Raw genomic sequence first — 12,601 nt, forward strand, 5'->3', positions numbered from 1 at the left:
TATTCTGTTATTTAAAGTAAAAAATATAAAGCAAAAAAAATTACTTCTAGTTTTGTAAAAAGAAACACACAATGTATGTTTCAATGACAAACACATGTATGCAGGCAGAGGTATGCCTGCATATGTACCACTATGTACTATGAATATGTACCACTAGAAGAATCTAAGAAAAGCTGACAACAGGAATTGTGGAAGGAGGAAAACTGTGGAACTCTGGATCAGAATGATAGTGGGAAGGAAGCTTCTTTATCTTTGTTTACCTTTCGTACTGAGTTTGTTACCAGATGTTTTTCCCTCCCCCAATCTCACCTTTAAAATCCCAGAAAAATACCCTTGTGTACTGTTGGAGGGAATGTAAAGTGGTACAGTCACCATGGAAACAGTATGGAGATTCCCAGAAACATTAAAAATTGAAATACCATACGATCCACTGATTCCACTTCTGAGTACTTATCCAAAAAAAAAAAAAAAAAAAGAAAACATGAACTCAAAAAGATATAGGTACCTCTGTGCTTACTGCACATTTATAACAGCCAAGACACAAAAACAACCTAAGTATCCACTGATGGATGAATAGATAAAGAAGATGTGGTATACATATACAACGGAATATTACCCAGCCATGAAAAAAAGAAGGAATCCGGCCTTGCAACAACATGGATGGAACTTGAGGACATCATGCTAAGTGAAATAAGTCAGACAAATACTGGATGATCTCACTTATGCTTGGAACCTAAAACAAAAATGAAAACACACACAAAACGAGCTCATAGATACAGAGAACAGATTGGTGGTTGCCAGAGGCAGGGGGTAGAAGAAATGGGTGAAGGGGATCAAAACGTACAAACTTCCAGATACATAATAAGTAAGTCCTGGGGAGGTAACTTACAGCATGGCGACTACAGTTAATAATACTGTATCGCGAACATTTGAAAGTTCCTAAAAGAGTAAATCTTTCAAGTTCTCATCATAAGAAAAAATATTTTGTAACTATGTATGGTGATGGAAGTTAACTAGACTTATTGTGGTGATCAATTTGCAATATATGCAAGTATTGGATCATTATGTTCTATATCTGATAGTTATACCTGAATTAAAAAAAAAATTGGGGGGTGACGCCTGGATGTCTCAGTCAGTTGAGCGTCCTATTTCAGTTCAGATCATGATCTCATGGTTTGTGAGTTTGAGCCCCTCATCAGGCTTTGCACTCACAGCTCAGAGCCTGGAGCCTGCTTCAGATTCTGTGTCTCCCTCTCTCTCTGCCCTCCCCTGCTCTCTCTCTCTCTCTCTAAAATAAACATTTTTAAAAATTATTTTTTAAAATTCCTTTAAAAAAAATAAAATCCCAGAAATAGATTGGCAAGTTGGCATGTGAAAACTGATATTCCTAAATTTGGAAGTATTATAACTGAATATGTGTATATGTGTGTTATATAACACATGTGTGCATTGTGTGATTATGTGTTATGTAATGCATAATATATAACATATTATAAAATCTGGGGTGATTATGTCAAATATAATTGGGAGCAAAAAAGCAGTTAGCTCAGAGAAGGAAAGGAAATAGACACAAAGGTGGACTGATAACAGAACAGTATGGGAAAGATCTGAGTAGCCCCGTCTGTTATTTCCACACTAACCACTGTGATTAAGCCACACCACATTTCTTCACAGCACTGACCTCTACCTATCAGTACACATTCATTTCATGGGTTTTATTACGAAAATGGGACTCCTACCCTAGACACCGAGTTCCTTGAGAGCAAAACTGTGGCTTTTGCTCAGCACTGTATCCCTAGACCCAACCCCACGACAGAGAGGCTAAGAGCACAGGGGTTCTTATTTCATGTCTTTGAGCCTCGGTTTCCTTATCTCTAAAATGCCACCAGAAGCTCCTACACACAGGGTTGTTTCAGCACGATGGAGGCAGCAAGCACTATGGCTGACACTTAGGAGAGCCTCATAATGCCAGGGGACGGTGACAGTGTCAGACCAAGTGACTGCATTTCATCAAAGAAAACCAGGACTTTCTTGAAAAGCAGAACCTTCCTAGATTGGAAAGTAAGATGGGCCAAGGGCATCTGGTCGGGAAACACTCTTTAAAGAATTCCCTTGGGTGTACATTTTCAAACTGCTCAGTGCAGGACCATATAAGGCAAGAGGGAAATGGAATCCTAGTAAGACAACTGGGACAGGTGTGGCAGGTGTCTGGCAGGAACAACGCTGCAGCAGTTAGAAGTGATGGACTGGAGGGGCACCTGGATGGCTCAGTCAGTTAAGCGTCCGACGTTGACTCAGGTCATGATCTCACGGTCTGTGGGTTCAAGCCCCGTGTCGGGCTCTGTGCTGACAGCTCAGAGCCTGGAGCCTGCTTCGGATTCTGTGTCTCCCTCTCTGCCCCTCGCCAACTCACGTGCACACTGTATTCCTCAGAAATAAAAATTAATCATCAAAAAAATTGTTGAAAGAACGAAAGAACAAAAGAATGAAAGAAGTGATGGACTGGATATACACACAATAACCTGGACAGAAATGAAAAACAATGTGCCTTGGGAAAACGTTAAGAAACACAATGAGATCTGTAGAACAAAACCATTTATATAAACGAAAATGCCAGGCATACAAAGTAATGAGAAATACTTAAAAACACATACAAACCAAAAGAATATTCATTCAATACATGATAATGATTTCCAATGGGGGAGAAGGAGATGAGATGAGACTGGGGAATGAAGATGGAAGGGAATCAAGAAACCAAGAGAAAGACCTCAGCGCCCATGATGGGAGGGTGCTCTGAACTGAGAGGTAGAATTATTAACTGGCTGCACCACACTCCAAGGGTAGAAATGAAGATGACCACAAGAAGCATCCCCTGTGATAATGATGCAGTGGAAGGGGCTGTCCACTGGTATGAGTAGACTGATGAGAACAAGCTGATCATCACAAGCTGCAATCAATACAAATAAGCTGGATTTCTGAAAACCAACTCAAAATTTGAAGATACTTAGACGGGGCCATTAATGCGAAACATGTTAAGTTATGCAAATGAGAATTTAATACTGTTTGTAACGAGTGTAGTGAATAAATATCTCAAATAGGATTGCAAAAGAGCACATTAAAAGTGTGGACGAGGAGCACCTGGGTGGCTCAATCGGTTGAACATGTTGAACTCTTGGTTTCAGCTCAGGTCTGATCTCATGGTTCAGGAGATCGAACCCTGTGTCCAGCTCTGTGCTGACAGCACAGAGCCTGCTTGGAATTCTTGCTCTCAAAAATAAATAAACATTAAAAAAAATTAAATTGTTGGGATGCCTGGGTGGCTCAGTCAGTTGAGCGACCAACTTCGGTTCAGGTCATGATCTCATGGTCCATGAGTTCGAACCCCTGTGTCATGCTCTGTGCTGACAGCTCAGAGCCTGGAGCCTGCATCAGATTCTGTGACTCTGTCTCTCTCTGCCTATCCCCCGCTTGCTCGCTCGCTCTCTCCTTCTCTCAAAAATAAACATTACAAAAATTAAAGTGTAGACAAAACCCAAGTTAACGATCACTAATTGCTGCTGTAACTAGTTGTCAAATCTGTTCAGATTCTTTCATCTATAGAGGCTACAGAATGAAAAGAAAAGATGGGAAGATAGAAGATGTATAAGCATAAATAAAGGCAGTGAATAAAGGGAATTCTTTTCATGGGAACTGTTATGATTATAGGTTACATTATATGGGTGATATAAAGATTTTACAAGGTGATAAAAGGAAAAGAAAGACATGTCTACGAAATTTATGTCCTTAAGCTCCCTATGCAGTGAACCTGAAATCAAGGAGTGGACCATTTGGCAGCAGGAGTTTTGTAAATGTGAGCTCTAATGAGAATGTCATACTGACAGATTTCCAGAAGTTGTGAATGGGGAGAGTGTTTTATGTGAAGTGACTGAAAATGCTCTGCACTGTTCAGATTGTATTCTGTGCATCTGAGGCTGGAATTGACCAAAAGCAGACTGCCTCTCTAGTTGAGCTCAAGCGCAGAAATTTATTTAGGGGCACTCTGAATGCAGAAGTAGGAGTTAACTGAATATGAGGAATTCATCAACCTCCACATGAGCGAAGGTCAGTCAATCTTGGAGTACAGCTGAAAAAAAGTCCAATCTGCTGGTAGCTTACACATCTGTGGCAGTCAGCCTGGGACCTGGTCAAAGGGGCTGGGTGAGCTGACTCTTAACCATCAGACCCGACCCTTCCTGTGACACTGCTTCTCAGTCCTGCTTTTATGCAGTGCTGCCTCCAGTGAGATGAGATGGCACTGAGAGAAACTGGAAAGTGAAAGGCTGAGAGCCATGACCATACAAGAGGATTCCAGAGTTCGTGGCTGTGCGTATTTTGCTATAGACTATGGTCAAATCACCTGTACACTTAGAATCACTGACAAAATAAAGCCTGTGTCTGTTTGTATGTTCATATAGCTGCACCTGCCTGGAGTTACCAAAGAGAGTGAAGTTTGATAAAACATGTTAAAATCAGCGAAACTCAGCTTTTTTAGATGTAATGTTTGGTATCCAGTACTGAACCTGACAGTCATATAATTTTTGCTTCTTGTCTGGTAAAGTGAAAATTTAGAAACTGTTCATGTAAATGTTCTTTATTTAAATATTACGATTTCAGATTTTATCTTAAATTCTAATTGACACATAATCAGCTGTGGTCTGAAGCATTCTACAGCTTTTAGCTTCTCTTTACCTATAAATACTTCAGAAGATATTAAAGGGATGCTGAATTTTTTTTTTTTTTTTAAGTAGGCTTCAGGGGACACCTCGGTGGTTCAGTTGGTTGAGTGTCTGACTTGATTTCCGCTGAGGTCATGATCTCATGGTTGGTGAGATCGAGCCCTGCACTGGGCTCTGTGCTGACAGTGTGGAACCTGCGTGGGATTCTCTCTCTGCCCCTCCCCTGGTCACATTCTCCCTCTGTAAATAAATATATAAACAAACAAACACTTAAGAAATAAATAAATACAGTAGGCTTCAGGTGCAGCATGGAGCCCACTGATGGGCTTCAACTCACAACCCCGAGATCAAGACCTGAGCTGAGATTGAGAATTGGACACGCAACCGCCTGAGCTACCCAGGCACCCCTGAAAAATCTTTTGGTAACATGAATGATTTTACTCTCTAATTTAAGCCTGTTACAAAAGGTTTATGTATTCATGTTTAGTATTTTGTTTAATAATATGAACCTTATAGAAAAAGAAATTTTTTTTAATTTCTACCCACTGGCAGCCTGGCATTTTTTTATTGGCAATCTCTACTCACTGGTTACATTATTACTAGCTGATTATAAATGTTCCAATAAAATACTTTCCTGTTTATTACAATCCTAAACCTAAAAGGATTTTAATAATGGATCCAATTATTATCAAAGGCCAGAAGACATATGACGAACTGTACAAATACATTCATACATAGGTATTACCTATGAAAATTGGTAAAAATGAAGGGTCAGTTAATTATAAAACATGTAAAGAAGCACCATATTGCAAATATAATGAAATTCAGAAGTTGGTATTAGAGTCACTGTCTCAGTACATGGCAGCTACCAAATTGTACTAGGCATGAGAAGGAATGATTAATATTTGAATGTTATATCATGGCCCCTGAAAGTGATAACAACACCCTGCCCTTGGGATGACCCTGAGCTTTCAAAGATATAAATATTTCTACCGGGTGCCAGTTTACAATCCCTGGAGCAAATAAAGCATTCAAGACTGCCAGACATATGCTTAATTCTTTCACAAGGTTTGAGATGGTGATACTCTTGAAAGTAGTTAAGAAATCCCTGGAGAGTTTGTTTAAATGCAGAGTCTCTGATCCTGGCTCCACAGATTTAGATCATTTGGATCTGGGCTGGAGCTCAATACAAATAAATTTGTTGTTCAACACTGAATATTCTACACACATAAGGGAATATCATACCTGGGAATAGAGATCGACCAGGGGGTGATATCACTTAATAAATGACCCCAACATATATTTGCTCATTCAAAGAAATCAAAATACCTCTTTGATCGAAGTCTGCCTTAATCAGTTAATCTACTCATGAAAAGAACATGAAAAAAAAAATGGATTTCAGCCAGCAGTACATAAGACCAAAACATCAGATAACTGATATGGAGGTTGAGCCCACAATTATTCTGTGAAGCCAGTGACAAGACAGAACCCTCACAAAACCAAGTAACGTAAAAAGGGCAGCAAAAGTTAGTCATCTCTGATGAAGTAATCCCAGTGAACCAGAAGTCATTGAGACTAAGCCAATACTCCAGCCAATACTTCACTTATTAATGCAACCACCATGAAAAGACAGTGCATAATTACCAGACTAGATTATATAACATCTGTGTAGAGTACAAATGCTAAATCCATGTTTTATTATTTGTATTATGCTCATTTCTGAATTATAGGTGATCTTTTTTCTGCCTACACCATTAGAAAAATTCTAGTTGATATAAATATACCAACCAAATATAAATAATGTTGACACATCAAATGATATCAATTATTTCCTTCAATTCTTACCCTATTGCTTATAAAGCAGATTTTTAAAAATTCTTGACTCTGAGGCCCAAGGCATGATCAAATATGTAAGCTGGCAGAGTGGAAGAGAACTACTTGGAATGGCTTTTGTCACCAAGATTCTTAAATATGGGCAGGCATCAGAATTACCATTCTGATTTACTCAATGAAAATCTCTGGGGATGGGAGTCAATACATATATTTTAAAAAATACTTGGGTAATTCAAATACAAAAAGTTGAAGACTGCCAATAGAGGGGATTATTGTGACAACAGGCTAGACTATAAAATCAGATTTAAAAGCTGGTCTAACTCTAGATTATAGGATTCCGGGACTCTAAACAATTTTCTAAATCACAGAACTAATTATGCTAGAAGACTACAGACCAATACCTTTTAGGAGCATTGACATACATTCTTAACAAAATACTTGCAAACTGAATACAAGATATAATACTAATTATTCACCATAACCAAGTAGGATTTAGTCCAGGAATGCAAGGTTGTTTTAAAACCAAAAAATGAATACACTATAATTATAGAATGAAGAACAAGATCACAATCATGTCAAGACATATAGAAAAATCATTCAACAAAATCCAACATCCATTCGTGACAAAAATTCTCAACAAACTCGGAATAGAAGAATTAGATCTTACAGTGGGAAAGTACTTCAGGATAACGGGAAGACAGTGCTTCCAGATTAGTAAAAATGTTTCAACAAACATTAAAAATTGCTTCTTCCTATCCTAAAGTTAAATAATATAAAAAACTAAAAAAATAAAATTATATAAATAAAAATATAAAATAGATTAAAAGTTCATTAATATTAAAATGCCAGAGACATAAGGAGCAGATCATTTTTAAATTCTTTCAAGTTTGCTAGGGAGACTACAGTTCATGAAGTTCATTATCTAGATTCTTAATAGTCTTTCAAAGGCATCAAGAGGGTGTCAAAAGACCATTTAGGTATTTATTCTATGGCCTTCTATTTCCCTACTTCTTGCATCCAGATGGCATAGTAGAGAACTTGGTAAGCTTACAATTACTTAGTAGAGAACAGAATGGCTAGACTATAGTAAAAGCGTTATGTTTCCTCTCTATTCCTAAAGATCTCCATATGCTACCCACACTCAATCTCCCCCACCCATCAATTATCCCTTCGTATCACTCACTCTAAGAGGAATGAGACAAGTGAGAGGGTCTTTATAGAACATACTCAACCCACACAAACAGCCTTAGCCTTTCCAGGCATGTCCTTTTGCAAGGGCCTCAGCCAGTAGAGTGTGGCTCACCAGCAGATCTTACAGCCATGCTGTTTAAAGCTACTACTCTCAAGTTCTAACCCTCCCATTGTGAACTTTATTTTCAACATTTCCTGTGAGGGAAGAGGGCCTTCCACTCCCAATCCTTAGTAATCCCAAGACTTCAGGAAAATGAAAATAAGAAGCAGCAGCTCTTCCTTCTCCAAATTTCAAAACCATTACCACTTCGACCTTGGAGAACTACTGCCAAGATGAGACATGACACTGAGGAATGCCTCTGAGGAAACTCAGAAAAATATTGAGGAAATCAGTATTTGGTTAATCTTGATTAAAGGAAGGCAAACAGCCCTGCTCATTGCTCATCTACGTTGGTAACTGTGGCTGCTGCTTCTGTGCCACAATGGTGGAATCAAGTAGTTGTGACAGAAACCAAATGGCCCACAAAGCCTCATATATTTACCATCCGGTCCTTTAAAGAAATGTTTGCCAACACCTAATCTTGATAATCAGGAGAAAGGAGTCATTTATGATGTTGCTGGCGGCCCTTTCAAACTATATGCTAGAAGTTTCACACAAGAATAAACAATGATAACTTGTCTACCGAAGTACCCCAAAACAGGAGTTGGTTTGTACCTCAGTTCCAATGAATGTAGGACGAATATAGAGACTAGCAGTTGTTGAATAGGGGACCCATTCTTGATCCAGTTTCACAAGCTGTCGAATGCACTCTAAAAGCTCTTCCTTGTCAAATACCTGAAGGAATGTAAAACACAATGAATAATGGGATTTTCTTCCACTGGAGCAATAAGAAGTGATCCTCACGAAAGCTTTAGACTGTTAAAAAAAAAAAAAAAAAAGCAGTAATAATAAAACCAGACAAGAATTTTTTTTGTGTTTTTTTTTTCCACCAAAATTGTGATGGCATGATGGATTATCCATAAGGAGGAGATAAAATGTTGGATCCCTACCTCTTACTGTAGCTAATATCAACTAGAGTTGGATTATATACTTAAATACGATAAGACATTAAGACTTATATGGAGTAAAAATTTTAAAATACCTGTGTCTCCTAAAGGTAGACAAGAATTCCTAAATCAGAGACATAAAGCACAAATCATAAAGGAAAAAAATGGGTATAATTTGGCTATTTAAAACTTAATGATTTCTGTTCTTTAGAAGATGTAAGAAGCAACAAATTGGGTAAAGTTATTCATAACATATAACCAACCAAGGATCATAACTTGAATATGTTAAGATATTCTGAATCAGTAAGAAAGACACAGATGACCCAACAGGAAAATGGGCAAAGGCAAAGGGCAGTTTATTTCTAAGGAGAAAAAGGTTTTCATGTCACTAGATAGGTGACAGTATGTAAAATAAGTAATTTCTACTCACTCAACAGGGCAGAGAAACATACTGTCAGAAATGTATGTGATGGGTTATCCAAGACTGAAATGAGTCAGAAACACGCATGTGAACAAAACCCATGACATCAAGAATTGGCTATTTAGGGGCGCCTGGGTGGCGCAGTCGGTTAAGCGTCCGACTTCAGCCAGGTCACGATCTCGCGGTCCGTGAGTTCGAGCCCCGCGTCAGGCTCTGGGCTGATGGCTCAGAGCCTGGAGCCTGTTTCCGATTCTGTGTCTCCCTCTCTCTCTGCCCCTCCCCCGTTCATGCTCTGTCTCTCTCTGTCCCAAAAATAAATAAATGTTGAAAAAAAAAAAATTAAAAAAAAAAGAATTGGCTATTTAAATGGGAACTTAGAAGCAGGAATCACAGCACAATATTATAGAAATCAGGACTGTCCATCATATAGGATATATCATCACCCTGCATCACCTGTAGGCATCTCTGGTACTGTTGTCTAGCGATAAGATTTAGTGGAAAGAGAACTTGACCAGGAATTAAATAGATTTGCACCCAGTTTCTTGTCATGTCCCTTTACTCTGTGACTTAAGGCAAGTCATTTAACCTCTTAGGGCTTGAATTTTCTTCTAGTACAAAGGTGCTACTAAAATGTACAACATACACCTTCTTGGAAATGGCTTACTGTTATGATTCAACAGGCAAAGAATGTAAAACCATCAAACACAGTTTGTGGTAGAGCTGAGGTCCAAGAGATGTTACGTCCCCTTCATCCTGTCCCCATTTTAAAGTATTTCCTGGTAGTTTGTAATGGTACAAGAATTAAACAAGTTCAAAGAATTCACTGTAATTTCCCTTCTGGTACTATATTATGGCCTCTGAAGGAGGTAGGTGAAGCATGGGTTACAAAAGTATGAAGGAAAGGGAAGAACCTGGCTAAAAAGGAGTGGTTACTTGGGCTTCTTCAAAAGTGCAGCTTGGGCTAGGTTCCTGAAAGTTAGATACACAGAATAAGTAAAAGAAGAAAACAGCTTCTTCAGCTCAGAAAGGCAGCCTGGTCACGTCTCAGGCAAGGGAAGTAATCTAAGACACCTCCTACCTTGATATGAGCCTTATAATCTAAATCCAACCCACTGTATAATGAATTCTGCTCTTTAACAAACAATGTTCTAGACAGGAACCAATGGCTATGACAAACCATTTTGATATCATTTAAAAAAAATAATAAAGCTTGGGGTAAAATATCAAAATAAGTCACTGCAAACTTGCTATTGCCCAAAGCAATTAGGCAAGATACTCCCAAAATATCGTGTGGCACACCATATTTTCCATTTCACATATTATAATTTCATAAGGTCTTCAAATTTTATTTATTTTAGTTTGAGGTACATTTTTCTTCCTTATCCTATTATCTCCTACATACATATTAATCCCCCACAGACACTCACAAAAAATAGACTCTGGAATTGCTAATTTTTACCTCACTGATTACAAAGTAGATCAGAAGTAACTTCAGTGTTCACATGTTTGTACTGTATATCAATCTAAGTACAGTTGACTCTGGAACAACATGGGTTTAAATCACACGGGTGCACTTGCATGTAGATTGATTTTTTTTTTTAATAAATATAATTCAGTACTGTAAATGTATTTTCTCTTCCTTATGATTTTCTTAGTAACATTTCCTTTTCTCTAGCTTACTTTATTATAAGAATTAAGTATATAATACACACAACATAAAAAATATGTGTTAATCAAGTGTTTATGTTTTGGTAAGGTTTCCAGTCAACAGTAGGCTCTTGGTCAAGTTTTTGGGGAGTCAAAGTTGCAAACAGATTTTCAACCATGTGGGGGCCAGTTCCCCTGACCCCTGCATTGCTCAAGGGTCAGCTACATTCAGAAATGATTTGTTCCGTGGTAAATTCACAATGACCCATTACATTAAAAGAAAGAAACATACAAGAAACTCCTAAATCCACTCACATACCGGCAAAGTGGCCCTCACAGCAGATCGGTACATTCTATCCATGTTGAGGTTTGGCCGAAAGAGTCGAATTTTATTATCTACTCCTCGAAATGCCTTCAATCCTTCGAATAACTAAAGATAAAAGAGAAATAAATCTTAGGGAATCATTAATGAAAATAATCTGTGTTTAAAAGACTGACTTTTCCATTGGCGCTCATCTTCTTCATCATGTAAAGTTGTTGACTTAGACCAAAGATCTCTAAATCTAGAAAAAGTCAGCAGTTGACAGGCCAGTTAGAGTACCTGGGCTAAAAAGAACTTCTTTAAGGAAAAAAAAAAAAAAAAAAGAAGAAGAAAGAAAAGAAAAAGAACTCTTTGAGTACCAAAAATCTGGTAGGAAGTCAAAGATATCCCTTACCTAGGAGCCATATTACTAAATAACACCTCAATGTAGGTGGGAAGAAAACATCTCCAATCACAAAACATGGCAAACTACCCAGACAATGAAAATGGAGGCAAAGAACCCATGGTACCCTGCTGCCCTAAACACCCATGCATCCTTTCATTTAATCGGGCTCATTCAAACTCTGGATAGTAAATAATCTAGATGTGACCAGGGTTGGTTTAGTCTCCCAAATCATAGAACCCAAGCAGCTCAAGACTATCCTGTGTTAGGGCCATGGCACCTTTCTCAAAATGGCGCCCCAGACAAACCACTGGGCAGGGATGTTAAAAACCTTTGAAGTAGGTGCATACTAACCATAAGAGACTCTTAATACTGAGAACTGAGGGTTGATGGGGGTGGGGGAGAGGGGAAAGTGGGTGACGGGCATTGAGGAGGGCACCTGTTAGGATGAGCACTGGGTGTTGTATGGAAACCAATTTGACAATAAATTATACTTAATAATAATTTAAAGAGTAGGTGTATACTGATACACACAGAAAAGAGAAAAATCAATAATTTTAGTGGGAAATTTTAACACTGGTTCTCTAAATAACTGACAGAACAAACAGGCTGAAATTCGGTAAAGATATGAAAGATTTGAAGAACAGGAAAAATAAACTAGCCTAGTGGATACTCAGAGCCCTGCACACACCACCTGCAGAATGCATGTTCTTTTCACATATTTCCCAACCTTACATCAGAAATCAGTATCAGAAATACAGCCACAAAATGTCAACATTTTGAAAAGAAGAAACTCATTTACTAAAGTATGAGTCAAGGAAGAAAAATTATGGAAATTAGAAAATTCGAACTGAATGATAGTTGGGCCTTTAGAAGCTTATAGCCTTAGAGCTTACATGAGAAAAGAAGTCTACATCATGCAGCACAATGTAAAAGCACTAAATGAGATTTAGGTACAAATATGTGAGTAACTTATTAAATGTAATAGGACTAAAGCTTCAGTTAAAAGATAAAGTTGTCAGATTGGACTCAGCTGTTAACAT

General features: G+C 38.1%; 1 protein-coding gene across 3 annotated transcripts in view; it reads right to left on the reverse strand.

Annotated features, from left to right (window-relative positions):
- Positions 1 to 12,601, reverse strand: part of BCAT1 (branched chain amino acid transaminase 1) — a 101,740-nt gene that overhangs the window by 38,535 nt on the left and 50,604 nt on the right. For all 3 annotated transcript variants that reach the window (XM_047066033.1, XM_047066032.1, XM_047066034.1), the window contains exons 4-5: positions 11,174 to 11,284; positions 8,455 to 8,574 (exon numbers count right to left, since the gene is read on the reverse strand). In XM_047066033.1, coding sequence (XP_046921989.1) covers positions 8,455 to 8,574; positions 11,174 to 11,284 — 231 coding nt within the window. The remainder of the gene's footprint in view (positions 1 to 8,454; positions 8,575 to 11,173; positions 11,285 to 12,601) is intronic.

This window comes from Lynx rufus, unplaced genomic scaffold, assembly GCF_022079265.1.
Source record: "Lynx rufus isolate CCGP_SWC_20201006 ecotype Redwood Valley unplaced genomic scaffold, mLynRuf1.p SCAF_7, whole genome shotgun sequence".
In the NCBI taxonomy this organism is placed as follows: Eukaryota; Metazoa; Chordata; class Mammalia; order Carnivora; family Felidae; genus Lynx; species Lynx rufus.